General features: G+C 36.0%; 2 protein-coding genes across 6 annotated transcripts in view; one reads left to right on the top strand and one right to left on the bottom strand.

The window, feature by feature from the left end:
* The window catches only part of LOC135849053 (discoidin domain-containing receptor 2-like), a 285,224-nt gene that overhangs the window by 216,868 nt on the left and 40,457 nt on the right, over positions 1–27,899 (bottom strand). The window lies entirely within an intron of this gene.
* On the top strand, positions 23,916–26,973 carry LOC135847693 (uncharacterized). 5 transcript variants are annotated; one of them, XM_065367356.1, is made up of 3 exons: positions 23,916–24,161; positions 24,760–24,782; positions 25,007–26,973. In XM_065367356.1, the coding sequence occupies exon 3, from the start codon at positions 25,123–25,125 to the stop codon at positions 26,401–26,403; it is 1,281 nt and encodes a 426-aa protein (XP_065223428.1). In that variant the 5' UTR covers positions 23,916–24,161; positions 24,760–24,782; positions 25,007–25,122; the 3' UTR covers positions 26,404–26,973. The 5 variants fall into 5 exon arrangements, with proteins under 5 accessions (XP_065223428.1, XP_065223425.1, XP_065223424.1 ...); XM_065367353.1 differs by having other exon boundaries at positions 24,760–24,864; XM_065367352.1 differs by having other exon boundaries at positions 24,362–24,864.

Genomic DNA, 27,899 nt, shown 5'->3' with positions numbered 1-27,899 from the left:
ATGTTTCCGATTTTTGAAAAATTGCCTGTATCTACCTAATCGGTCAAGTGGGTCACTAACGAACACCGATCTCGACGGTACGCACTGTGGTTAATAGCGTGTTGAAATCAAAGTGCAAAGTAAATTTCAGCTTTCCAACTCTATTCGGTAATTTTTTTGGAAATATCAAGAATTGAAAAATCTGCTGGAGGCTCCAGTAATTTCCAAAAAGTTACTGGAGGCTCCAAAACGACTACTTTAGAGGCCAGACAGGCGAACAGATGACCTTGGGAGGCTAATCAGGTGGGTGAGTGACCTTATAGTACAGGCACACGGGTCAATGTCCTTGAGAGGCCAGATATACAGGCAAGCAGACGACCGTAGAAAGCCATATGCATGCATACAGACAACCTTGAGAGGCTAGACAGATGGGTCAGTGACCTCGAGAGGGCCGGCAGGTGTACAGACGATCTTGAGCGGACACACAGACTGGTTATTGACCTTTAGAGGCCGAACGGAAGACTGATGACCTTTAGACAGCCAGACCGACGGGCTAATGCAAACTTAAGAGGCCAAGCAGGAATACTGACGACATTGGGAGGCTAAATAAGTAGGTAGGTCAATGTCTTTGAGAGTCCAGAGGTATTGGTCCATGGCCTTTGAAAGACCAGACAGACAGATAGTCTTGTGAAGCCAGACAAACGGGTCAATAACCTTGAGAGGCCAGACAAGACTAAGACGACCTTGGGTATAGCCATACCGACGGGTCAATGGCTTCAAGATGCCAGACATACAGATTTACGTACCTAATTTAAAATTCAAAAGTCAGTTATGTACCTCAGCTATAGGTAAAAGCGTTGAATTATGTCTATTAAATAATTCAAAATTATAATTTTTTTTCTTAACCGGCAATGAATTTTATTGCTTGATAAAAAAAATAAAAAGTATAACTTGTTCCAAGTTGTTCCCTTGTTCATGGCAAACAACGTTCTTTAATAGGTAATAGGTAGGTAGGTAAATAATTCTCTTTAAAGTGATCTGATCAAAGGAGTGTAAGAATTATTTGAGTTTTCGTTCCAGACAATGTCAGCCTGGAGCAATTTGAATTCGAATGAAAGTTCCACTTAATCTTTCATAACTTCAATAAGTAAACTGAAAATTAAAGTTTTTGCTTTTTACAGATAAAAAGAATAGCTTCTTGGATGATTGAAATGATAAAACAAACAGATAGCTCGCTCACGTACTTTCAAGTAAATACATAAAATATGCAAGCAATTCTTTTTGTCATAACAAACAGAAAAGTATTTGTAGTTAACAAAAAAGATACCCAGGTATAGTTTTAGTTCTACTTTTGGTATACCTGAATCAGTTCTTCAACCAATACCAACTTTTTCAATACTTAAGCAATAAGCACATTTTCAAAACACCATTTAAACATTTATTCATTCCTGATTCAGTAAAAATTCCGCGCGGACGTCGACCTCGAGATAATTTTTCACCTATCATCCACATACCTACCATAAACAGTCGGAATCGAATTCCAGGCTGATTTCGTAAACCGTTCACGAAACTCGTATAAAAATACATTTCATTAAAAATTTATCTTTTGGGTAGCATTTTACTACGAAGGAAAAAAAACCCTTCGATTTACTTACAATCTTTCTCGCTTCCATGTTGCAATGTAAATAGAAATAACGCATCTTTAGAAGCACCTGCCATTTATTTATTGGTCGTAAAAGGTAAAAATTATTTTTTTTTTCCAACAAATCGAAACACGAGTAATGAAAATTTAAATTTTAAACAACTCTTTTCCAAATTACATTGATACCTACGCATACGAGTATTCGTACTGTAATTTTTCCACTTTTGTAGGTATATTAAATATTCAACATACCGATACAAAAATATATTTCCAATCTGGTTCAACTTTCATTTTCCTAAAAATCGATTAATTATAATTGACTACCTATAGGAACCATTTTCTACACGTGTACTATTTTAGTGTGTTCAAACTTGATTAAAACATTAAGCTCTTGGTGTAATGTTAAGTTAGAATGATTTTAATATGAGTTCTAATGGTAGGTAGGTCTAATAGGTTTACGTATATACTACATATGTATGTACATTTATTAGTACATATCTACTCCACATGTGTAGGCGTACTATACATATGTACATGCTCACTAAGTTGATTGCGCTGCTGCATTCGTAAATAAATGTAGATATGCTACATTTTATATTGGTAAACTTTACCAACTTTCATACATTCAGATGCTTCTCTGATGTAAACGTGTAGCCTATAAAGTTTTTTATTCTAGTGTTTTACGAGTGTTTACAGCCTCCGTATACTCGAGTTAACGTAGGTACCTACGTATTTTCCATATAAACTTGGGAACACGGTTCCCCAAATATAATGCATACTCTTATTGTAGGAGAAATAAAATAATAACTTTTTGGCTAAAAAGTATCGAAACTTGGTCAAAAGGCACGTTTCAGCCACAATTTTGTGTTGGAAAAAAATGATCAAAAATCTGACGAATTTCAAAAAATTTGAACATCTGAAATAATTTGACGATCGTTCTTTCCTATGGGTGAGAAAATTAAGTAGAATTCCTTCATTTCCTATCACAAATATAAAATTTATTTCGAATCTCAGCCACACACAAACTTGATCTTGATCACTTGAAGACAGAAGTCTCGTCCAGTATACTTAGGGCCATTTTATAACTTATAATTATTAAGAAGATGTGCACACTCGTCGTACCAGGAAATCTGGGTAATTGACACTGATGCATGTAACATAAAAGTAGTCCCGATTGGCACATTTTTGGTGATATCTGACTACTCATTTCTGCAGTCAGAAATTGCCGTTTTGACAGTCAGATTCGTAGTCTGACTACAATCAACCAATCAGAAACAAGTATTTTTTTGAAATTCCAAGATGGCGTAGACTCGTCAGAAGACTGAGTGGAGATCTGAGCGTGGATCTGACTAGTCAGATCCACACTCAGAACCACAGTCAGATATTGCCGTTTTGGCAGTCAGAAAATACATTCTGACTGATATGTGGTCATATCCCTATTCAGATGCACTGTCTAAAAAATGCCGTTTTGCCAACCGGGGTGAAGATAGAAATGTGTAGGATACACGATCAGAATAGCAACATCAAAGAATCTGCAAGATACTTTGCGTCAACTACTCGGGTTCACTGTATAGTTAATCGTAACGGTTTACTTTGTATAGCAATCTAAGCCAGAAGCAGATAACCGATGTTAGGTACCATAGATTATCATCTATGATGAATTAAACGTGATGCTGGTGCTTTCCTCTTATACTCTACAACTCGTATATACTGCTGGTGGAAAAAAACTCACCTATTACCTAAGTGTGCAAAATATGAGAAATACATTTCGCCGTCAGTTTGGCGTACTTTGATCTTAAATTAACATCACATCAAAGAAACACCACGCCATCCAACCCGCCTGTATCCATCGTAACTTGACATATTTGTGGCGAAAACAAGATCATGCTGCCATGTGGAAAACTCGACAAAGCAAAGCGAGTTATTTCTTTATTTTCGCTCGTCGACGCGATGTATGTATGTATCTACTATGTAGAAAAACCCAACTGACGAGCATACCCATACCCATACCCGTATACTTAAAATTATTCGTCTTGTCATGACGTAAGCCATGCTATATACGTAGAAATGGAAATTCCGTTGTATGAAAGTTTCAGTTTGCGTTGGAAAAGAAAATCTATTATTTACGCAGATCATCGACCCTACTTATAGAGAAAGAAAATAACCTCGCAAAAACGTGATTAATTTGTATTCCATATTCAACAGCAAGTTATTCTTATACTGTACGAAAAAGTTACAATACCGAGTAATAGCTGGAGAAAAAGTAATAAGACAGATTTCTTATTTTCTTTCTTTCACTCCTTGACAGGATAGTATAAGATCAACATTACAAGATCGCTTTTTCGGATGTTTTCGTTTTTATGCTCACAATAGCCTACTAGGCTACTACCTATTTCCAGTATTTCTTACCTATTTACTTTGAAAATCGTTTTCAAATTATTCCTCATTGTGTTTTTTCTTCTTCCACTGTGAAAGATTCCTCGAAAAAAATACTTGCTAAGTATAGGTAGCATGCATTACTCCCTTCAGAGGAAAATAATTTGATCTGATCAGAGGTTCATTCCATGTCAACTCAACCAACGTTTTGAGTCATGTATTTCGATTTCGCTCAATTTTTTTTTACAATATATACCCACCCAGTAAGTAAGAACCCCGCAATAAGTTTGGTCCAAGCCTCCTCAGGGAGCGGGTGGGGGGGCATTATTTTCACATTGTCTCGAGATACTTAACTTCAGCAGCCCATTCCTCCAAAACTATGATACTTTGATCAAAACTGATTTCACAGTTCAAAAGGGCATTGCATTTAGAACTTTTTAAACATTTTGAAATTTTCAAAAGTTGTAAGTTGAACTTTTAAATTGAAAGTTCAAATTTCAAAATGACGTTGTAAGTGGGAGCTATACCATTTAAAATTTCAAAAAAATTGCCAAAGATGCACCTTTTGATGTTTTTTTGAAATATTCGAGTTTCAAGATGGGATCTCTCAATGGAGAGGGAGCACATCCACCCCCAATTTTGGGCGAAACTTTCGAAAGAAAATCTGGGGCATGTGACATATCGAATTCCATGTCTTCGGTGACGCTGAACACGAATATGACGTCCGATTTTTGATAAGACCCCATCCACGGCCCCCAGCACCTCCACAAAGGGGGTAAAAGTTCAAAAAAGTGTTTTGTTCGTGTGACACATGGAATTGTATGTTTTTGGTGACGCTGAACACGAATATTACGTCAGATTTTTGATTGGACCCTATCCACGGACGCCAGCACCTCCCCAAAGGGGATAACTCCAAAAAAAGTAGTTACATTCGTGTGACACATGAAATAGTATGTGTTGGATGTCGCTGAACGCGAATGTAGTCATAGTTTTTCAAATCGACTTCACCCATAGCCCCTAGAACCTCCACCAATGCGTAAAAGTCAAAAAAAAATTGTTGGGGGCCATGGATGGGGTCCTATCGAAAATCTGACGTCATATTCGTGTTCAACGTCACCAAAAACATAGAATTCGATATGTCACATGCCCCAGATTTTCTTTCGAAAGTTTCGCCCAAAATTGGGGGTGGATGTGCTCCCCCTCCATTGAGAGATCCCATCTCGAAACTTTAATATTTCAAAAAAACATCAAAAGATGCATCTATGGAAATTTTTTCAAAATTTTAAATGGTAGCTCCCACTTACAGCGTCATTTTGAAATTTGAACTTTCAATTTGAAAGTTCAACTTACAACTTTTGAAAATTTCAAAATGCTTAAAAAGTTCTAGATGCAATGCTCTTTTGAACTGTGAAATCAGTTTTGATCAAAGTATCATAGTTTTGGAGGAATGAGCTGCTGAAGTTGAGTACCTCGAGACAATGTGAAAATAATGGAGCCCCCCACCCGCCCCCTGAGGGGGCTGGGACCAAACTAATTGCGGGGTTCTCACTTATTACTGGGTGGGTATATATTGTAAAAAAATTTCAGCGAAATTGAAAGACATGACTTTCAAAATCGCCTTTTTTTGGTTGAGTTGACATGGAATGACCCCAGATCTAAATAGGTACTTAGGTACATATCTAATGCAATCAGAGGCGGATTCGAGAGAGGGGGTAGGAGTGATGTAAATTTGTAAGTACATTAAAGTGGATCGCGAAAAAAGAAAGTGACGGCAGATTCTGACTAAATTCAATAAAGACTTTCATTTTGAACTGGAAGTCATTCAGAACATTTTTTAGTTCCTTAGACACCTTTGGAGAGGAGATATTGGCCCTCGAAAATATGGAATTTTCAAAAAAATCGTGTTTTTTTCGTTCCAATCCCTGCCCCAACCTGTTTTAAGAAAAATGGCCTCATTTCAAATGTTAATGATTGAGATTCTGGGTCGATTATGCTGTTTTTATCAAAATCCAAGACGACTTATAGGGTCCTGCTGAACGGTTGAAAATTTGCAGATTGCTTATTTCAGGGTAATTTCGTATTTTACGAAATTATTTTCTTCTCAAATATGTATTTCGCATTTAATTATGCCAAAATACCAAAAAAATATTATTTCTGAAACTGAGGGTGAGAACCCAAATCTCCTCTCCAGGGACACCTCCGCAGATAAAAAAAAATTCTGGGTGACACGCAACTCAAAATACCAGTCTCCGTGGAATTTAGTCAAAATCCTCCGACTTTTTTTTATCGTAATCTGGCCTATAGTCTCCCTTGTGAGAAAAAAGTGTTGTAAAATAAAATAAATATTTGGTCAAAATCTGTTTTTATCCTCAAAAAATGATACGTACAAGAAGATAAATAGGTTGGTATGATGTTAATACCATTTTTATTCTAATTTAATAAAGGGATAAAACGTGAAATGATTTGTTCAGAATCGAAGACCCTCTTTGTAATACATCTTGAAACAAATGATTTAAATTACATCTTGTTCAGATTGAAAATCACGTCTAATACCATTGAAAATTTATAATAGGTACCTATCTTCAAAAAAAAAAAAAAAAATGAAGCGAAAAAAAGCACAAGACGAAACGAGAAAATAATGCAAAAATTTGATAAATATCTCTCGAACGTTCGTTACTTTTAAAATAATTTAAAATAATAAAGAATTCGCTTGATAAATTAGCCTATTCCCTACCGAATGAAATAATTTTCATAATCGTTTCAGCCGGGAAATTGATTACCTATCGCTATATAGAAGCGAGGATTAATCGAGGAGGGTAAACTACATTGTAAAACATAGCAAAGCAGCGAGTGATGGCAAGGCAGAGACAGGGAATAAAACACCGCGACCCGAATGACAAAACGAAGATGAAGAAAAAGAGAATAGCAAAGTTAAAACACGAGGATAATTTTCATTTTACTATTATTTGACAGTAATTTGTTACAGAATTCATTTTATTTTACTTTTCAGTAAGAATGTACCTAACCATAGGCTTGTATCATCTGTTACGTTCGGACCATTTTTCATTTAAGAGACATCCAGATGTACAATATTTTCTGTTCTTGCATTCGTATTGTCCATTTACATTCCTTATTCTGGCGTGTCCCGCGTTGCCAACAACGTGCAATACGCTCTTTCAAATTGAGCTTCTGTCAAGTCGAATATTAATGACTTTTGCCTTTTTAAAGTTTAAATTTAAACGTTATACTTTTAAAAATTTAACCACATCGTGTTCGGTACGTGGAAAAGTATTGAATTGAAAAAAAAAAAATGTCATAATTTTTACCTCGTTTTTATACCTACATTGATGTTTGTTGTCGAACCGTTAACCTAGTATAGGTATATCGATATTTTGATGATTTATGAACACGGTCTATCTTTTAAACGCAGCCTTAATCTGATTAAATACTACAAAAAATTACTGTCAAAGTTACACATCGACTAATTAATCTTTGAAAGCGAAAGCTGTGTAAGATGGTGTAGTCTGCTTGATTAGTTGATTTCGTCAGGACTTTCGGTTACTTATAACTTTATACACATGTTCGATGTAAACTTTGCTTCCTTTCTTAACAAGTTTAATGAGCGCGAAGTAATACTTCAATTTGTCTTCGCTGTCATGAGCAGTTTGTTATGAATAGATTAAGCTGTGCTCAGAGCTGTTGACTCGTTTTACGTATGTGCAGAATGTCCGATCTTATTTAGCCTTTTCTTCCACCAATGATATGCAAACCATGTTGATTGACTTGTCATTTGTTTGCCTAATCCTTAAACAGTTTTGAGTTACCGGATTGTTACTCTTTCAATTATAATAATTTTTATAACCTAGGTACTAATGTACTTTAGTACATATTAGTTTTAATTAACATTGAAAAGTTGAAGGTCTATGTTGATGCTGTATCTAGTTTATAATTTTTCTGAAGATTCGGAGACCAGCTTCCAATCGAAATCAAAATAGAAAATTTCAACGCATAGGAGATCACGTTTGGTAGCAATAAAAGTTTCCACTTGTAGGTAATGAAAGTTCAAGAGGGAAAAAGATTAAAAAATCTCGATGTAATTTAAGTAAAAGGAAATCCACATAACGATGCTGATAAGATGGTTCGAAATGCTGCACGTAATTAACCTTACATACGAATGCTGCTAAAAATACAAAAAAGCAAAAATTCAGGTGTAACCTTCACAGCGTAAAGTTAATTAGGAGAGAGCTAGTCGTTGACCAAATTTCGCCTTATATATATAATACGATAACCGCAAATGTAACGATTCGTTTACCCGAACAGGGGTTACTTTTTTTTTTATATTTAAACTTATGAAACGTGAATGGAAGGTAGGGCGCGGTGTGGTGGGAAAAAAGACGAGGCGAACGAGTACCTATCTCTAGAGAATACAAACGAATTTTTACGTTTTTCTTTTCTTGGCGGCGCATTTTAACGCGCAAAGGTAACGCATAAGAGGTAATATTTTTTACGCAGGATACCGCAAAAGAGTCGGTTTAAAAAAAGAATTGGATTAATATCTTCTTAGATTGACACCTTTCTCTCCATTTACACAACGAAAATGTTAGTTGGATTCTTGTGGGAGGTTATAAATTTCGAGCAGTATTTAGATTTCGTGTACGCTGAAGTAGGAGTGTAACACGTTTGGGATTTGACGATGTCGGTGAACTTTGCATTCGCTTTGGAAGCACAACCAGACAACGTGTGGAAATATATCGAGAGATTTTTCTCTGCGCCAGGAGGAAACAATGATATTGTGTTATATGGGTAGAATATAGGTAGGCAAATATACATTTAGTATAGGTACCTATGCTCTATATATATATATGTCAGTATAAAGGCGGAACAGGTATAGCCTAGAGAGGCGTTCATTTGCGAAGTTGTCGTTTAAAAATAATTTATAACCGTCATGGTTAAAAAGTTTTAATTTGAAATAAATTGCAGATATGTGAGGAATTCGTGAAGTATATTCAACGTTATATCGCGTCAGCGAATTTTAGGAATGTAAACGGCTCTCGTCGGTCGGCTCTTTCGCTGTCCGTGTGTTTACGGACACAAAAGGCACTTTGACCATCGTAGCTGAAACCCTTTTATACTTTAATATGTGTACTGAACTCTTGAACTTAACGCGACTTTCTAAGCAAAGCTTATCATACTTGGTTTTGGCTTATACTACGTACTCCTATACGATGAGTGGGTTACGTATGTATGCAATACTTACGTAGATATACGTACTACGTAGGTATAACGTTTAATCATAAAATGTGCATTTTAAAGCAGAATTTTCACATAAGTAACTCTCGCTTTTTGCCTCATCCTCGTACCGAGTATTATCTTTAATCTAAAGCTTCGAATTATATTTGTTTTCTAGTAAATACACACTCGACCTTTTTTAATCTTTTTTAAGAGATCAGCGAACGACCGCGCAGGTTTCCAGCAATGGTCTCCCTATAGGTTCAGCTTTCATGTTTTTCGCAAAGAACTGACAGAAACAACTAACCATGAGTACAAAGTACAGTGCATTATGTTGGGAGATGGATTCCACAATTTACTTTTTAGAGAGAAATGTGCGTAGTTGGAAAATTGTTGAAAATTTTGATTCTACGTAACAATTTTACTAAAAATTGGTATTTATATTTTACCAATAAAAAAAAAAGGTGTTTTGAAACAAATCTAATGAAATTCAGTTTTTCAGATTTCAGCAACTCGTATTTAACAATGATTCTTTCTCGTCAAATTTTTGAAAATTTCAAATCACGTTTTGTAATTTTTGAAAATTTCAAATCACGTTTTGTAATTTTTGAAAATTTCAAATCACGTTTTGTAATTTTTGAAAATTTCAAATCACGTTTTGTTATTTAATAATACCTACAGGTAATGTAAGAAAATGGAATTTCTGACGACGAATCCACCATAATTGGTAGGTAGGTAGGTAGGTACTAGGTAGGTACTGAGAATCGAACTCATACGTCTGGATTTTTCATCGGAAACCACCAAATTTTATTGAAAATATGAGTTTTATTGTTGATTTATAAAAAAACATTTCTGCAGGTAAAATCCACTAAAATTTGTTCCCCAGCTAAGAGGTAGGTAGGTACTTAATCTATGAAAATCATCACACTATGAAAAATCGAATTAATGTTTAGAGTTGGTATAAATAGCCTCCAGGTTAGGAAATTTCAAATTAATTTTTTTAGTTTGCATGGCCTTCAAATTATGACAATTCAAATTGATTTGTGGAAAGAGTTGACGCTGTGGTAGAAATCTTACACCGAAAATGAATTCGCCGTTACGGAAAACCCCTGGGCCTAAATTTCAACTCAATCTGCAATCAAACGTTTTTTTCACTAATGACTTCCAAAAAAATCGAGTAAAATGTCGTTTTCGACTAATTCAAAGTCGCTGAGTTCAAACAGGGTGTTCATTTATGTCATGGGACGCTGCTTCAGTGAGAAATTGCGACTATTTCGCAAAATACGAGTTCGATATCGAAATGAACGTCATTTTTGAGCTCAGCGACCTCAAATTAGTCAGAAATCAGAAAACGTCATCAAAAATGCGAAATTCGACAACCTTTTTCTAGCTCATTTTGAGTACAAAAAATGACAAATTTTCAATAGAAGAAAGCGTAGTCGTCGGGAAATCTGACACCGGAAATGAATTCGCCGTTCCAAAAGAAAACTCCTACCTAGCCACATTTTCAGCTCGATTGGAGACCAAAAGTTTTTTGCCCAAAAAAATACATAACCCCTTTGCATTTTTTGGATTTTCTTGAATTCCAAAAAAATTGAGTGGACGGTCGTTTTCAACTAATTCAAGGTCGCCGAGTTCGAATCTGCAGTCCGATTTGAGCGCTCGCTCTGTATCATCATGGGAAACTAGCGCCTATCTCGGAATCAAGAAAGCCAGCATCAGTTTTTACGTCATTATCGAAATCAGCAACCTCGAATTAGTAAGTAAGAATCCGCCATAAAAAAATGCGAAATTCGACAATTTTTTCAGGTCATTTTTTAGTCTAAAAATAGACATGCAGTTTCTGAGAGAATGGTGCGCTCTGGTAAAAATCTGACGCCGGAAATGAATTCGCTGTCCCAAACACCCCCTTAGCCTAATTTTATGCTCAATGCACCAAATTACAAAATTTAAATTTGAATTTTGGAGCTTTGGAAAGCTAGACAAGGGGACAGACTGCCTCAGAAGGATAGACAGACAGATCAATGGCTGTAAGAGACCGGAAACACAGACAGACGACCTTGAGAAGCCCCACAGGTACACAAAATGGGGAGGGCAGACAGGAAGGCAGACCGACTACCTTAAGAAGAAAGACAGACATTCACACAACCTTTTAACAGCTATACAGGTACGTCAGTGACCTCAAAAAACCTGAGTACAGACGGATGACTTTATGAGAGACCAGACAATCACACAGACGACTTTGTGGCTGTACAGACAGGTAGATGAATGGCCCTGAGAATCCATACTTGTGGGTCAATGACCTTAAGGGACAGACATACCACTTTGGGAAGCTAGACAGATAGGTGAATGACCTTGAGAGTTGGACTCACCTCCGGATGAGCCATGGGCTTATCTCCAGAGGAATCTGCGCTCATCTGGGATGAACATTGAACATGAGCTCGTGTACCACATGGCCTAGTGACACTCTTGAAGTGCAGTTCAAAATATTTTTTTTTGATTGCCAACAGTTTCCTCTTCCCCAACCATCCAAAAGGCCCTCTCAGATACCCATCCTCATAATTGACTCCCTAATAAATTATGCCTCAAAATGGATACGGTTTACTCCAAACTGTATCATTCTCCTACCCTGCTCGTACTAACCTACTTACATGTAAGTCCCAAACGTGCCAATAGCCCAGGTTGCTGTACACATCACACTAATTTTATTCTGCCAGACCAGAGCTTAGCTGCCTACAGGGGTGCTGTGAACCTGAATTTTTGACGAGTAACTCGTCAAATTTATTTGGGGGGAGCAGAAAATTTTTCCTCCCCCTCCCCAAAAAAAAATCAATCTTGTCTCTTACAGCGCAAAAATAGCTAATTACATGTTACCTTTTTAAAAAAAATTCAAATTATTAGAATAAAGTCATTTTGGGCTGCTTCAAATATTTTATTTTATTCTCCAAAAAATTTTGAGTTTTCAAAATTTACACTACGGGGGGAGTAGGGGTTGACTGAAAATAGAGGAGAGCTCGTTAAATGCCTAGGGGGATCATTCATATTTTCGTATCAAAACTTTCTATTAAAAATTCTTCGTCTGATCAAACTATTTTTTTCAATTTTCGCTGAATTTTTTGAAAACTGAATAAGCAACTGAGACGAGGTAAATTCAATCTCAATTTTGTCCACGCCTGGCACCCCTCGAAAATCAGTTCCAAAATAGGTACATCCGATAAATATAAAATTAGGGTTCGTGAAAATACATGTAATGCATGCACATACCGGAAGAAAAATCGGGTCAACGAATACGCGAATCAGTGAAAATTTGCGTTACCGCGAAGCGAAAAAAATCGTCGTGTTTAATTAATTCGACGTATTCGACGAAACGGTGCAGTTGGGCGCGCTCGTATCGATAGGCTACGAAAATTCGAGCATCAATCATTATCATCATTAAAATTAATTAACCGGCGCTTTAAATCAACACTGTTGATACGAGCGGCTCGATGGCGGCCATTCCACATTGGCAAAAATTCAATTATATCGTTTATCGCTTAAACGATAAAGGGTTCGTTGGATAGAGAGAGGCTGGTGAGCTCACCATCGGCGAGTCTTCATCGTATGTATGTTCACGCGTTCAATCATATTCAGTTATACGCAAATTAATTACAACTCATAAAATTTGCCTCGATCTATACGTATTGACGCGTATACCTACTCCGAAGCGTATTCTAACAATTTAACTTTCTATGCGTATGGACATCAATCATTTTCGCTCTTTTTTTATATGTACGTAAATAATTATCTTTTATTTCGACACGATGAGAGTCTGTTTTTTTTTCCAACTGATTCTGCAGTCGTGACAATGTTTAAAAATATGTAGGTGGGTATAAATAGATTTTGTGTTCGACATTGTGATTTGAAATCGAGTGCGAAATTCTCCACAAGACTTCGTATAGGTCAAAGTTTTTTCGAGTGGAAAATTCATTCGTTTTATACTGGAAAATTCCTTCACATACTTTATAGGTGCAGCATCCTCTAAATTGGTCAAGAGGGTGCCCAATAAGCACCCACCAAAATTATATAAGCTCAATAAGTTAATTTTTGACCCCTCTGACATTGGTTTTGAATTTCCGGAGAAAATTGAAAAATCGCTCGAGGCTTCAGAATGGCCCAAAACTGGCAGGCTAGTTGTTGATGTGCGGGCATTGAACTGAAAAAATTATTCATATTGATTCACTTCTGCTCAAAAAAATTTGTATTTCACTGAAAATTTGAAAAACTACCTTTAAAATTGTTTTTTTTTTGTTTTTTTTTCAAAAATTTTCCAAAAATTCAAAAATGAATTTTATCATATTGGTAATTTTGATTACAATGATTTTGGAAAATGTGCTTTCGATCTAGCTTGATTACGTTCAAATCGGAGAGTGGCCAGTTCAAAAGGCTCCCTCGTTATGGCTAAGATTAGTTTTCTCCAGAAAAAAATCATCTCCCAATTTTTCAACACCCAATTCAAACCTTCAATGTAAAAAAAAAAGATTATCTATCAAACAAAAAAAAAATCTCTTCAAAGAATCCCACATCCCAATTGATTTTTTTCAACCCACGATGAAAAAAGAAAAACAAACCCAATGCATTTTGCAAACGTTGCATGGTAAATTTAATATAAAGTCTATAGGTCTATACCTAGGAAAGTTGAAAGATTACTTTTTCGTATATGCGCGTTCTCTTTTATAAGTTACTCTTGCGAGAAGGAAATTATTATAACAGCAACGACGTTGGAATTTGAATAGCATAAAGAAAGTATTAAAGGCACCTGCTGCAATTCCCTCAGAAGTTACGTTTTAATAAGTGAGTACTCGCGTATTTAACTAGATTCGTCAAATAACTCCGAGCATAGCGAATAATAAACAACTTGGGTGTGCTGTAACAAGTAAGTACCTATACCTCTATAAGTAAGTATTACTTCGGCGAACACAGAAAAATATGTTTCATTTTTTAAATGCTTCTGGTAACCACACAATGGGCAGTTGAATATCTCAAATTTGGCACAAAAAAAAGTACGACCAAATGTACCGAAATGGAGACTAATTTTGCCTTTTGTGATACTTAGCTACCTAACTTGAACATATCTGGGTAAGAAGGTATCTGCTAGGTGTTTGAGGTTTTAGTGTGAAGCTTAAAAACGCTATTAGATTTCAGTTACAAATTTTTGATCTAGGATTTCTGCAAAATTAGATCTAGAAAAGACAAATCAAATTAACTGTAATATGTTGATGACATTTTAAAATAAATCTCTCGTTTCCTTACATCAATATTTCGTAACTGTTCATTTCATTCAACTTTTATTATCACAAGTTACATTGTATTCATTCATTTAGCATGCCACCAAAGTTTACCGAAACCATTCAAATAATATGGATTTTCTAATCAACGACTGGAGTCTTTAACACAAGCAGCATCTAAATGCGGTAGAATGTTTGCAAATTGTTATAACGATATCATCTAAGAACGGTTATTATTTCGTCAATATGTCTGCGCATTGATAAGCGAGCATAAAAGGGAAATTAAAAAAGGAAATATTAAAATTTCTCGTTAAATTAAGGAATTTGTTACCGGAAAATCAAAACTTGGTAAAGCTGATATTGGAACTCGGTAATTTAGGTATTTAAGACGCGAGCGGTGGCGAGCTGAAATAGCATAAAGGAAGAGTTGGGGAAAAAAAGTTTTTCAATAACTTCGATAAAGCCAGAAGAAAATTATCGAACGATACCGCGCAAAAAATATAAATATAAAGGAGATTTCTCCTTAAAAGAAAATTAAAACGCATTAATAATTCTTCGGCTAAAACCTTTTCAATGTATAATGGACTGAAATAATTAAGTCGGTATATTGGTATAAAATGAGACAAAATATCAACTTTTCCAGCTAATCAGATTTTTCTGCTTTCGCTTATACTTAACTGCTTATGAAAGAATAACGCTGAGAAGTTTGATTGTTTGGTTTTGCAGATTTAAATACAGATTTGTGATTTGTTACTTTTTCCTCAGTTTTGTTTCCTGGTTGATTTATTCGTATACTGAGGAAATATTTTAAAACAATTTTGAGAGTATTTATTTTAAAATAAATGGGGTATTTTAGCGAATGAGTGAATCAAGGAAATATTTGGAGACTTATTCGAAACGGATCCCTCACTTTTGTTTTAAAAACTCGAATATAAACAAAATAAGATTTATTTTAAAAAATGATCAATCCTTCCTCCTGGCGCAGAAACACGACGAGTAAAAGTTCACAGTTCTTCGACTTCGATCGAGCTGAGATTTGGCTTATTGTAAGATCATGTAACTAATTCACATTTCAGAACCAAATTTCAAACAACCAAAGTTAATTTTTCAATTTTCGGCAAATTTTTCAACATGGGGGAAAATAGCCACTTTCTACGTAAAAAGAGTGAATCTTCAGATATCACAATGCATCAAAATAAATTGTTAACAATATCGAATCGAAATTAAATTGATTTCATCTACAGCATATCGGTATCCAGCATAGCTCGCGTTAAAAATCCGAACCTTGCCTCGATGCTCATCAAACAATGTAATCAAAACCTATCGAACTTGACTTTCTCTTTATATGTAAATTTGACGACGCGAATTCGAACCTTTTTCGAACGATTAAACACATTTCGCAGTTTCACCGTCGACGAAAACACGCGCGCGCTTTCTGCGTTGTTAATTTATTTAATGGATAAATCCGATGTGTACACTACGAACAAATAATTCGTTCGTTATTTATTTCTAAAAAGGGCGAAAAATTACGATTTCAACGAGTCTGAGACAAAGCACGCTCCCGTGACTTGGTCATTTATATGCAAAAGGCGTACGAACTGGCGTTTTCGACGTTGCAAAACAACACGATATGCCGGTGTCAGTTGAAAGGCTTAAAAGTATATTAGAAACCATCACATCCACATCCACCTAAAAGTCTACACGCACAGATACGAATTTGCAGCACCGATCGAGGAAAGTATATCTATCTACTAGGTGTACTATGGCGTAGTCGAACGTTCATTTCTCATGGTTTTAATTTCATCGACGCTTCTTTTCTCTCAGTCTCGTTTGCTATCTACTTTCTTGTGAGGATATTTCTCTGTGTAGTTTTTGGGTGAAAAAAGGATTCATTTGCAGGAATGGTTTTTCCATCGTATGAAGTTTTTTTTTTTTTTTGAACAAAAATTTAGCAAGGGTTTAGATCTAATGATTGATCCATAACGAGCTTCAGAAACGTGAACGTCAGCATAAAGCATTGATATTGACTAGAAACATTTTTTTCTTAAACGCAAAAATTTCAGAGTAAAGCTTGGGAGGTTTTTGATCACAAAATAAGATACCTAGTCTACGAAGTGACACGAAGATGGTATATGCAAGTTCAGATGCACTGAATTTTATTTCGAACCTTTACGTAGACCAACAATTTTTCCCAAACTGGAAAATTCAGTCATCTCTATAGGCTTTAAAGCGGTTCGAGACCACCATAAATCAAATTGAGAGATCGAAAATAGCATATACCTACCTATACCTACTTACAAACCAAATTTCAGCGTTCCAGCTCAATTTGATCAACTTTTGATTTTTTCGTGGAAAATGAACCAAATTGAAATTTTTTAATATTCACCAAAAATGGAAAAATAAAATTTCAAACCTCCTAAAACTTGCTTGTTGGCAAATTTTGTAGATGCTGCTTCGATTTTCTTTTGTCTGGTACAAAACATTTTTCATTCGTCGGATTACTCATTTGTACAAAATTGCGATAAAATGAATGAAAATAGCAATGCACAATTTTTTCTACTTTGATCATTTGACATTTTCTAATGTTTCAAAAATACGTACCCAAATGCCTATTTTGAATTTCCAATTTTAGTTTTTGAAAAATTTTGAAAATCACAAATATAATCATTTGAATTGATTTATGTTTTCGGACAGACGATGTTTTTTTCAAATCGGAGGTAAAATTCTGAAAAAAATGTACCCCAATTTCTACCTCCTGAAGTGGATTTAAGTCATTCTGGAGAATTTGCTGGATTATTTTTGAATTTCCCAATTCCAAAAAAATTAAGAATAAATTATCCTGCATTCACAAACTCAAATCAAACATTCTTTTCGTTATTTTCATCAATTTAGAACAGGCCATTTTTAAAGCAATTTTCACTAGGTGGGCAAGAGACAGTGGTACAGGCAAGGGGGCGGAGGGGGCCATTGTTCTCACTCACGAGTAAAAATTTGCAATAAAGCATGCAAAAATGGCCTTTTTTTCGTTGTCGGGACCCATTTTTTCAAAAAATTTTCGCTCTCGCTCTACCGAGCAGTAATTTTACCATTGTTTTTATAAAATCATTACACATTACGGAAGATTTTCCGGAGCACCGTTTTCAATCAGTGCTGATTCAACCTCAGGTCTTTACTTATCAGAAACTGCTTTCAATCAGTGGATGTTTCCAGACTCAAGTAAGGACCTGGGGATGAATCAGACACTATTTTCAATCAGTGGGTGCATTCAGACCTAAGTAAGGACCTGGGGATGAATCAGACACTGTTTTCAATAGGTGCGTTTTCAGACCTAAGTAAGAACTTGGGGATGAATCAGACACTGTTTTCAATCAGTGGGTATTTTCAAACCCAAGTAAGGACTTGGGGATGAATCAGACACAGTTTTTAATCAGTGGGTGTTTTCAGCCCCAAGTAAGGACTTGGGGATGAATCAGACACTGTTTTCAATCAGTGAGTATTTTCAAACCCAAGTAAAGACCTGGGGATGAATCAGACACTGTTTTCAATAGGTGCGTTTTCAGACCTAAGTAAGAACTTGGGGATGAATCAGACACTGTTTTCAATCAGTGGGTATTTTCAAACCCAAGTAAGGACCTGGGGATGAATCAGACACTGTTTTCAATCAGTTGTAGAGGGTATTCGAGGACCAAAAGTACTCGCCATAGTAGGGAACTTTATGCCCTTTGGCCGAGGCTGCACTGCGTAGCAGCGCGCTCTGGACGGACTAGTTCGGCCAGAGCGTAGGACGACTAGATCAGATGTCCGCATGCCTCATTACAGTGTTGCCAATTTAGCGGTTTTCAAGCTATTCCTAGCGATTTTGAACATAGAAAACCGCCAAAAAATGTCAATCTAGCGGCTAGCGGGAAGTCTAGCGTTTTTGACTTCATGGCCACTTTTACCATTTTAACTCACAAATTCAGCATTTCAGCTAAAAAATATTGAATTTTTGAAAAAAAAATCAATGAAATTGAACTTTTGTAAAACCCATCCACTCAATTTCATCAATTCTTTGGTAATTTTTGAATGATTTCACTGTTTTTTAGTTTTTAGTTATTTTTGTACAGTTTTAAAATTTTAACAAATTGAATCTTCATCAGTTTTGTATTTTTTACATGACTTAAGGTTTTAAAAAAATGATGAAAATCTAGCGGGAAGTCTAGCGATTTTGCTATATGGAATTTAGCGGTTTTTAGCGGTTTTTTAGGATCAATCTGGCGGGATTTTTCAATATGGCATTGGCAACACTGCCTCATTATATTTTCTATATGGTCTCTTGGTCGCATGTGCAGAAGTGCTAATGATAGATTATATCTTTGTACATTGGTCAACGTCCTGCATTGTTCAGGACATGAAATAATACTCTGTTTAGATAATTGCTTGAATTCAATAAAACTTTGTACATTGAATAAAGAGTCATCATTGAGTATTATAGTTAAAGGTAACCTGACTAAGCAATAGCTGGGAAGGGGGGCTAAAAACCCCAATCTCTAACTTGTCCAGCCCTGAGCGGCAAGTTAGAGAATAAATTTACCTTTACACAGTGGGTGTTTTGGTTTTCAGACCCAAGTAAGGACTTGGGGATGAATCAGACACTGTTTTCAATCAGTGGGTGTTTTCATCCCTGAATCAGACACTGTTTTCAATCGGTGGGTGTTTTCAGACCCAATTAAACACCTGGAGATGAATCAGACACAGTTTTCAATCAGTGGGTATTTTAAAACCCAAGTAAGGACCTGGGGATGAATCAGACACTGTTTTCAATAGGTGTGTTTTCAGACCCAAGTAAGGACCTGGGGATGACTCAGACTGTTTTCAATCAGTGGGTGTTTTCAGACTCAAGTAAGGACCTGGGGTTGATTCAGACACTGTTTTCAATCAGTGTGTGTTTTCATCCCCGAATCAGACACCGTTTTCAATCGGTGGGTGTTTTCAGACCCAAGTAGAACTTCGGGATGAATCAGACACTGTTTTCAATCAGTGGGTGTTTTCATCCCTGAATCAGACACTGTTTTCAATCGGTGGGTGTTTTCAGACCCAAGTAAGAACTTGGGGATGAATCAGACACTGTTTTCAATCAGTGAGTGTCTTCAGACCCAAGTAAGGACCTGGCCTTGATTCAGACACAATTTTCAATCAGTGGGTGCCTTCAGGCCCAAGTGAGGACCCGGGGTTGAATCAGACACTGTTTTCAATTAGTGGGTGACTTGGAAATAAATTTTCAAAATCCTTTCTCTGCTGCAGGTTTAAATTTGTCTGCTTATGTGTTGTTTTTTCGGGTGTGAAAATCCAAAAATATGTTGGAGGCAACTCATATCTTAATCTGATACAATCGATCCAGAATGGAAAGAAAATAAATGACCCACACGATTTCCACTCAAAGTATTAAGAATAATTATAAAGTGCATAGCGATCCCTCGCACGCGCCAAAATCCGCCAAATAAAATATCAAGCATAAACTTTTCATTTCGTTTTGAACTAATTAAAAAACTTTTAATGAGTACGTATAGATCCGACGACCGACCATAGAAATTATGAAATTATGGAGACTGAAAAATTCTCATTTGTGAAAACAAGACGAAAATAATCTCTGGTATACTGACTGTACATCTGCTAAGGGTGGCTCCTTTCGTGTTTTTTATTCAACGTTTGGAGTTTTTCTTTCAGGCTTACATACCTCCCCTCAAAATAACATAAAAAATAATTAAAAGTCAACGTACAGCTTCGAAAAGTTTATTTTTTGGGCTGTTTATGAAGAACTTTTTTTTTCTGTTTTAATTCCAACAGAGACAGTAGCATTCGTTGGCGTTCGTTTTTCCTACTTCATTGTTTCGCGAATTATTTTACATTATAATGGAATGAAAAATTCCGAGAAGAATATCGAATCGTTTGTGATTTCGATTAGAGAAATAAGGAGAAACTGCTAAGCGGAAAAAAGACGTACGAAAATAATGGATTCGTCGAGCATCAGCCGAATCAGTCATGGTCAGGTTGTTTCCTCTTTGCACTTGCAACAAGGTTTCCATCACATGATACGTTATCGTGACAACCCTACGTAAATAATGATTCGTTTATACGAGCATTTTTAACAAAATGAATCCATATGAAATGCACATATAACTGCAACGTACTCTTGACACTTCGCCCTTAAGGCCTCCAGGCACCATAATAAATAATGAAAAAAAGCACCTAGCTTTACGAATAAGTATATTTGTATCGTGGCGTACGTATTCTCCCTGGATATACGTGGTAAAGGCATGAAAATTATACCTTATTGCTTTACGATGATGAAAAAAATCTTTCGCGGGAGTAAAAGCGCGTGTTTCATTGTACGAGTATCAACAGCTATCATCAGAATTTGTGAAATTTCGAAGGGTGAATATACAAGACTAACGAGCTGTAAACATTTTATAATACGTATGCCAATGTTGAACATATACCTACTCGCCAAATATTTGAACATTTTTACTACTACATTATCTAAATTACCTGGCCGATTAAATATACGCGGTTTGAACTCGTTTGTTATGCCAGAGGTAAGTATAAGTGCTGGAATTAAAATAGGTACCTACCTAATACCTACGATTTACCGACAAATATTTTTCATCCACTCGATTGATTATGTACAAGTGCTCCTACACGAAATGATGGAAGTGTTCTACACCAGTTTTCAAATGATTTCGACGATAAAAGATCAGTCTTCTTTCTGGCTTCAAGAAGGGTTGATTTGTAAGAGTGGATAAAATCGCTTCAAAATTATAAATCAGTCGAAATTTTTACTTCTCCAGGCTCATAGCTTTCGTCTAGACCAGTGAAAATCTCAAGTGAACTGTGCCCTACAGTACCTACATCCATCAATATCACATATTCTCGGTCTATGACCTTTATAAGAGAGAGAAGAAACACACGTAGGTACCTACCTGATGTTAGAAATTTCGAATAATTTACACGCTTAATGTAGCATATTGTAGATTATGACGTAAAATCGATACTGTATCGAAACAATTTGAAAACATCGAGTCGCGATATATGGATAGAAATATTGAGGTGGTGAAAATTCAATGCACACAGCGACCCATGTTGTCGTTGCGACGACGCGATATAATGAAATACAAGTTTATACAATCAGGGGAAGAGAAGCGACGAAGTTGAGGTGAAAGGAATATCTCGAAGTAAAACATTACCCCTGGACCGATTTATATCTAGCATAGGGTGAAACGCGAAACGAGCATCGAAGCTTGTATATTGACATAGCTGGCAGACCATAAATATTAATATTCGAGGCGTATGTGGCGGATTTCGGTTATTAAACTAATCATCGCGTGCTTAGTCATCATTTCGAATAGAATAATCAAAGAGCAGGATAGACTGCTGTAGGAGGGTTAATGACGAAGACGTTATACGTCGAATTAAAAATCTCGACTCGAAATAAACCGAAGAGAAGTACCGAGTAACTACTGTGTTTGAAAAGGATAAAGTTGCGCGGTTAAATTTGTGTGTATATCAAACGTTCATCTTGCCTTTTCGAGATTTTCGTGTCGTGCTAGAAATCTTATTTCATAAAAGTAATCCTCAACTATAAACGTGTAGTAGCCGAAGGCGACCGGATCACAGAGGCGTTATACGATATTCCCGATGAGAGTAGATTTTTGCCTATACGAAGGTTAGCGATGATATAGGAACTGTCGTATATATCTACGTATCTCTAGTCTCCGGCCACGTTGAAATACTAGAAATGAACATTTTTCGCCTTTTCATCGCGCCTCTGTTCGTTGAGCTACGCGTAGACTATACTTATTTTTACAATTTTTGCGAAGAGTAAAAAATAGACGCTATTCCGTTGAGAATGTAGTCGTCGCTTTTCACTGACCATCACGCGAGGAGTAGTATAAGGTACACTCTGTTCAAATAGAAATACGAATAGACCTTTTATGCGTTGGTATCCGTGACAAAAATGGACAAACGAGCACCATGTGAGAATATTCGCCAGTCAACGAAGGTCCTTTCTCTTTATTTTTCCATTTTTTTTTCGCTTTTCATCCACACGCCCGTCACAATAGAGGCTCGGTATCAAATTAAAATTGGGATTTGGTGCAGATCGCATCAGGGGTAGTTATGTATTTTAATGACTAAGCAGTTTTTTTCGCCTTTGTAATCTCACGCGTGATAATTGCGTAGAACGAGTCGTTATTTCGAACGAATTCTTCGGGTAAAAGCTCCAAGTCATAGTTCTGTTCTATACCTAATTAGGTGTAGGCTACTTACTATGCGTAGTCACCAAAATCAACCCATTAATTTTATGCGTAGTTGCGATTTAGTACTCCTCAAACTTAAGAACATCAACACCAAATAAAAACTCAGACATGTAAAAAGAATGGGATACAAATACCAACAGCAGTCCAAGCCGGGTCAATTTTTGTCGGAGCATCTAGTTTTGAAGAGTTCATTTGTCATAGCTATTTTTGGGCCGTCAAGTCTGGGCCAGACCTTGGGGTAAGACTATGTTTCTAGAAACACCGATAGCCGAAGATGCCAAAATTTTAGATTTTAACTCAACCTTCGCCTATACTTACTTACTTATAAAGTTTCTGTGCTTTTTTTTTTGCCAAATTTTCACAAGTCAAAAAGTGTCAATTTTTAGGGGGAAAATGTCAAAAAGCGTTAATTTTTGGTAAACTAGTCATGAAGTGCACATTTTTGTCAAAATTTTCAAAAAGTGTCCATTTCTGGTGAAATTGTCAAACGGCCCTGTTCATGCCATTAAGATTGCTCAAGAAACTGTTTTTGCTAAAATTGGCCGAAAATTCTGGTTTTCATCAAAATTATCAGAGAGCATCAATTTTTGGCGAGTTGAAGAAAAATTGTAATGTTTTTTCATCAAAATTCTCGGGTAGGTAGTAGTTTTTTGATTAAATAGTCAAAAAATCATGTAATCATAAACTGCAAACATTTCAAGTTTATGACTAGAATAATTTTGCGGTTGAAGAAGAGTTTGAATAGATACCTAACTACAGTTTGAATAAAGAAGTTTAGGGATTTTTATTTTTTCAAGGATTCCAAAGATTCACTCATTAGTTTTTGTTCTTGGGTTAATATGGTCCCAAATATGGGAAGTTGGGTGGGAAAAGGGTGCGACAGTATATCTGATTTGAAGTCAGCTCTATCTACTCTAGAAAGTTTCGATTAGATCTATCACCGTTAAAAATTTAATGAAAAGTTTCGTGGCCTTTGAAATGTCCACGTGATCTGAAGCATATTCAAGTATGTACATACCTAGGTATTTAGTTAAAATGATAATTTATTAGGCATTAATTAACGCATTCCTTTGATCTTGATAAATACCTACGTTAAAAACACGATAACTGTTCATTGAAATGACCACTTGTATTCATGATGGTGAAGTAGATAGGTAGTTAGGTACCTACCGACCAACGTGATTCGTTTATTGATTTAATCTTGTACAACCGGTACCGACATTGGTTTTAGCCAGTTACTCCGGTTACCTACCTAATAATAATTCGTACGCTCGATATTCGTATACCTAATACCTAAAGGTAGCTTATTTCAATTCTAAATGATATCCAAAACAGTATTCGTGTATTTTTTCATTCTTCTATATTGGTCTGACACAGGTTGGTAGATCTACAAATTGATATATACCTATAGATTTAAACTTAGTCATTGTGGTGCCCGTTTTAAGTATACGTAGTCATTGTGGTGCCCGGTTTTGGGCTTGTGGCGCCCAAATCGGGCACCACAAGGTCTTTTTATATAAAACGATGTAGAATTTGATGAAATGCACTCTAAGGTGAAAAAAAAAATTTTGAGGCAGGCACCACAAGTACCAAGTTTATATAACGGGCACCACTATGACTAAAAACTTTAAAAAAAATAAACTGCTCTAAAACACCTTTATCATACATATAGATTTAAACTTAGTCATTGTGGTGCCCGTTTTAAGTATACGTAGTCATTGTGGTGCCCGGTTTTGGGCTTGTGGCGCCCAAATCGGGCACCACAAGGTCTTTTTATATAAAACGATGTAGAATTTGATGAAATGCACTCTAAGGTGAAAAAAAAAATTTGAGGCAGGCACCACAAGTACCAAGTTTATATAACGGGCACCACTATGACTAAAAACCTTTAAAAAAATAAACTGCTCCAAAACACCTTTATCATACATATATATATGATCCTCTATGTACGCGGGCACCACAATTACCATAAAAGACCCGGGCACCACAAGGTACTAGGTACGTGTATTCATATATATGATCCTCTATGTACGCGGGCACCACAATTACCATAAAAGACCCGGGCACCACAAGGTACTAGGTACGTGTATTTATATATTTAATTCAGATTTGTTCTATATGTACATACTTATTTATGTGTAGATACTATGCGAACAGCCATCTACATTTATTAGTCCATAAATTTTCTTTTCCTATCTGTTTGCAAATCGATACTTTTCCAGGTGTTACAGTCACTCCACTGCAGCCAACTCTGAATGAAGCAAACCAAATAATTCCTGAAACATCTCCGCTAATACATCTCCAGGCACGAGTATGCAAAAAGGTTCTACCGCAAAGCATGGAAGTTACAAGCGAAGACAGAGCAATTTTTGTCGGTGCATCTACTTTTAAAGAATTCATTCGAAGAAACAATTTTTATACCGATAATTCTGGATTGATTCGTGAAATTATACACTCCAAGGCCAAGGTTATTATCATTACCGCGGCCCAACGTTGTGGTAAGACTATGAATTTGAAGATGATTCAGACGTTTCTAGAGATACCGGTAGCCGAGAATGGCAGCATTTTTGAGTTGAACTCAACATTTGCGTACAATTATTTCGCAAATGGGGTAGTCGTCCCATCAAGCAGAGATCATACGAACGTCAGTATCGATCCCCAACCGATGATTTCCAACTTTCCGGTTGATATTTCGGAGCACTTGGGAAAATATCCCGTTATTTATATCGATTTTGCAAATATTGACCCGAGTATAAACAGTATTAAATCCAAAATCGCGGAAATTTTCAACGTACATAAATACTCACTGCTCCCATACGAGAAGATTTACAATGAACAACCGGGGACTACCTTGGGTTGCAATGCTCTGACCATTATAGAGAAATTTGACAACATTACAAAGGGACAAATCAACGAATGTGAATTAATTCGTAGCATTTGTTTTCTGTTCGAATTTCATAATAGAACAAAAGTCGTGATACTGATCGACGAATACGATCACTTTATAAATCAACTTGTTTCAACACAACTTGATCACAAAAAACTTCTAACATTTTATGGAAATTTCCTGATCGCTTCCGTTAAATCAAACATATTTTACTCAACACTAGCCCTACTGTCTGGGACCACTAGAGTAGCCGAATTTACTGGAATATTGAATTGGGAGTGTGGTTCCGTATTTGCCAACATCGTTGAGCTAAATGATTTTAATAATTTTTGTGGAATCACCGAACCGGAAAAAGAGGAGATGGTTAAATTGGCCAAAGATCCGAAATATTCACCAAAACAGGAAAAGTATGAAAGAAGTACACATGTTCATGAAGCTACTTACTCGTATGGACAAATGCGTGAAATAGACCGTTTGAAACGTGATATGACTGATATTCTCAAAACATCGGCGACAAACAGAAACGTATCAACTTTCTTTCCTTATATAAAAACAAGGCTGAAAATTTCGTTCAACAATTGCAGAGCAGATGTTCTCCAGAAGAGTACTCACGATATCATGACTGTTTGGAACAACACATTGAAACTTCCCACATTCGAAAGGACTCTAGAACTGTGGAAGACTATTGCTAAAGTTTATCCATATTGTTACAAATGTAACATTTCCTCCTGAAGAGCCGAACCCAATGTACCAAGATTACCATATAACAGGTTGGATAAGGGCATAGACCAAAAAAACTACGTTGTCGCTCTTTCAGGACACCTCTTGAGCTAAAAGTTTTTTGATGACTTATGACTCAAAATGAAAGTCTCCACTCAATTCGGTCAAAATCCTTGGACTGTTTTTTGTGATCTATCTTTATTCATATTGAAATTAAAATCAGATTCCATCAATTTTTTTGTAGAAAAAGGTCAGCATCATTTCGCGACGTACCATAAGTAATACATATAAATAAATTCAAGGAACAATTTGAGGTACATATATTAATGAAAAAATAAATGAAACATAGAAGGTACTAGTACCTACCTACCTACCTACCTACCAACCTACCAAACAATTATTTCTACTTTTTTAAAGCAAAAGAAAATAAACAAAATTTTTACAAAAAAGGAAGGAAAGCCTCTTACGATTTAAATAAGCTTGTTCAGTTTTAATACCGTATGTTTATTTTTTTGTAAATGTTGTCAAATACGAGGCATTTAATACCTGGAGCTGTTCAATAGCAGTGAAATTTTTTTGTCAGTGTCGTGTTTTTTTTGAAATGAATTTCCATAATATAATTGGTTTAGGATTCGTTAAATCCTTCACTGAGCCTTCATGAGGTCAAAACTAATACTGCAAGTTCAGAGAAATTTGAATTTTCGCATTTTCGTCAAAGAAGCCTACCCAATAAGGGGACCTCTCGAGATAGGTACCCGCCTCTGGTTTGAAAAGGGACTGCGATTTTTGGAAAGAGCATGGTTTAAAAGGCTAATGACCAAAATTTCAGCTGCCCAAATTGATTTTTCAATTTTTGGCTCGTTTTTTGAAAAGGAAAAGAGAGCAGGCTCAAGCAAAATGAGAGCAAAAGCTTTCAAAAATTTGTTTTTCGAGAGGCATAAAACATGTTTTTTTATTGGAGAAATTCTTTTTTCGATTTTAAAAACATTTGACCGGAATAGATGGGTTATTCAAGTACCAGAAACAAATTCAAGAAATTGAACATATTATTCTGTTCATGGGAACATTTTTGAAACTTTCACGAATGGCTTTGTCTTGAATAAAGCCAACCCCCTGTGGCGAATTCCACAATTTTAAGTTATTCTGGAGCCTCCAGCGTGATTTTCAACCTCGCCAGAATTTTAAAATATTTTACTATGGCAGCTCTGGAGATTGGACATACGTAGGTGCTTATCCAGGTGCATATTTTTGAACCAGACACAGGGGAATCGAAAGAGAATCCTAGAATATACCGTCAGCCAAAACTTCAAGTGCTGAAATTCATTTTTCAATTTTTGAAAATTAAAATTTCCATAAAAAAATTGAGCCAAATTACCAAAATATTTCTGTACTAGTCCAAATCCAAAGTCTTCTAATGTGATTAGATATTTTCAAAAAAATGAAAAAATCGACTTTCGGGAAGGTGTAAACAAAAAAGGCTGAAATTTGGTTTGTAGTATATTTTTGAC

Source organism: Planococcus citri, chromosome 5 (assembly GCF_950023065.1).
Source record: "Planococcus citri chromosome 5, ihPlaCitr1.1, whole genome shotgun sequence".
Classification (NCBI taxonomy): domain Eukaryota; kingdom Metazoa; phylum Arthropoda; class Insecta; order Hemiptera; family Pseudococcidae; genus Planococcus; species Planococcus citri.
The sequence above is the reverse complement of the archived record's forward strand: the minus strand, read 5'-3'. Positions and strand labels throughout refer to the sequence as shown.

What these genes read in the sequence shown, in the direction of transcription:
- LOC135847693 (XM_065367353.1), top strand. Translation starts at nt 24,801, where the DNA reads ATGATCCTCTATGTACGCGGGCACCACAATTACCATAAAAGACCCGGG. An exon ending in CGGGCACCACAAGGTACTAG is followed by an intron (nt 24,865 to 25,006) that starts GTACGTGTATTT and finishes ATACTTTTCCAG; the next exon opens with GTGTTACAGTCACTCCACTG.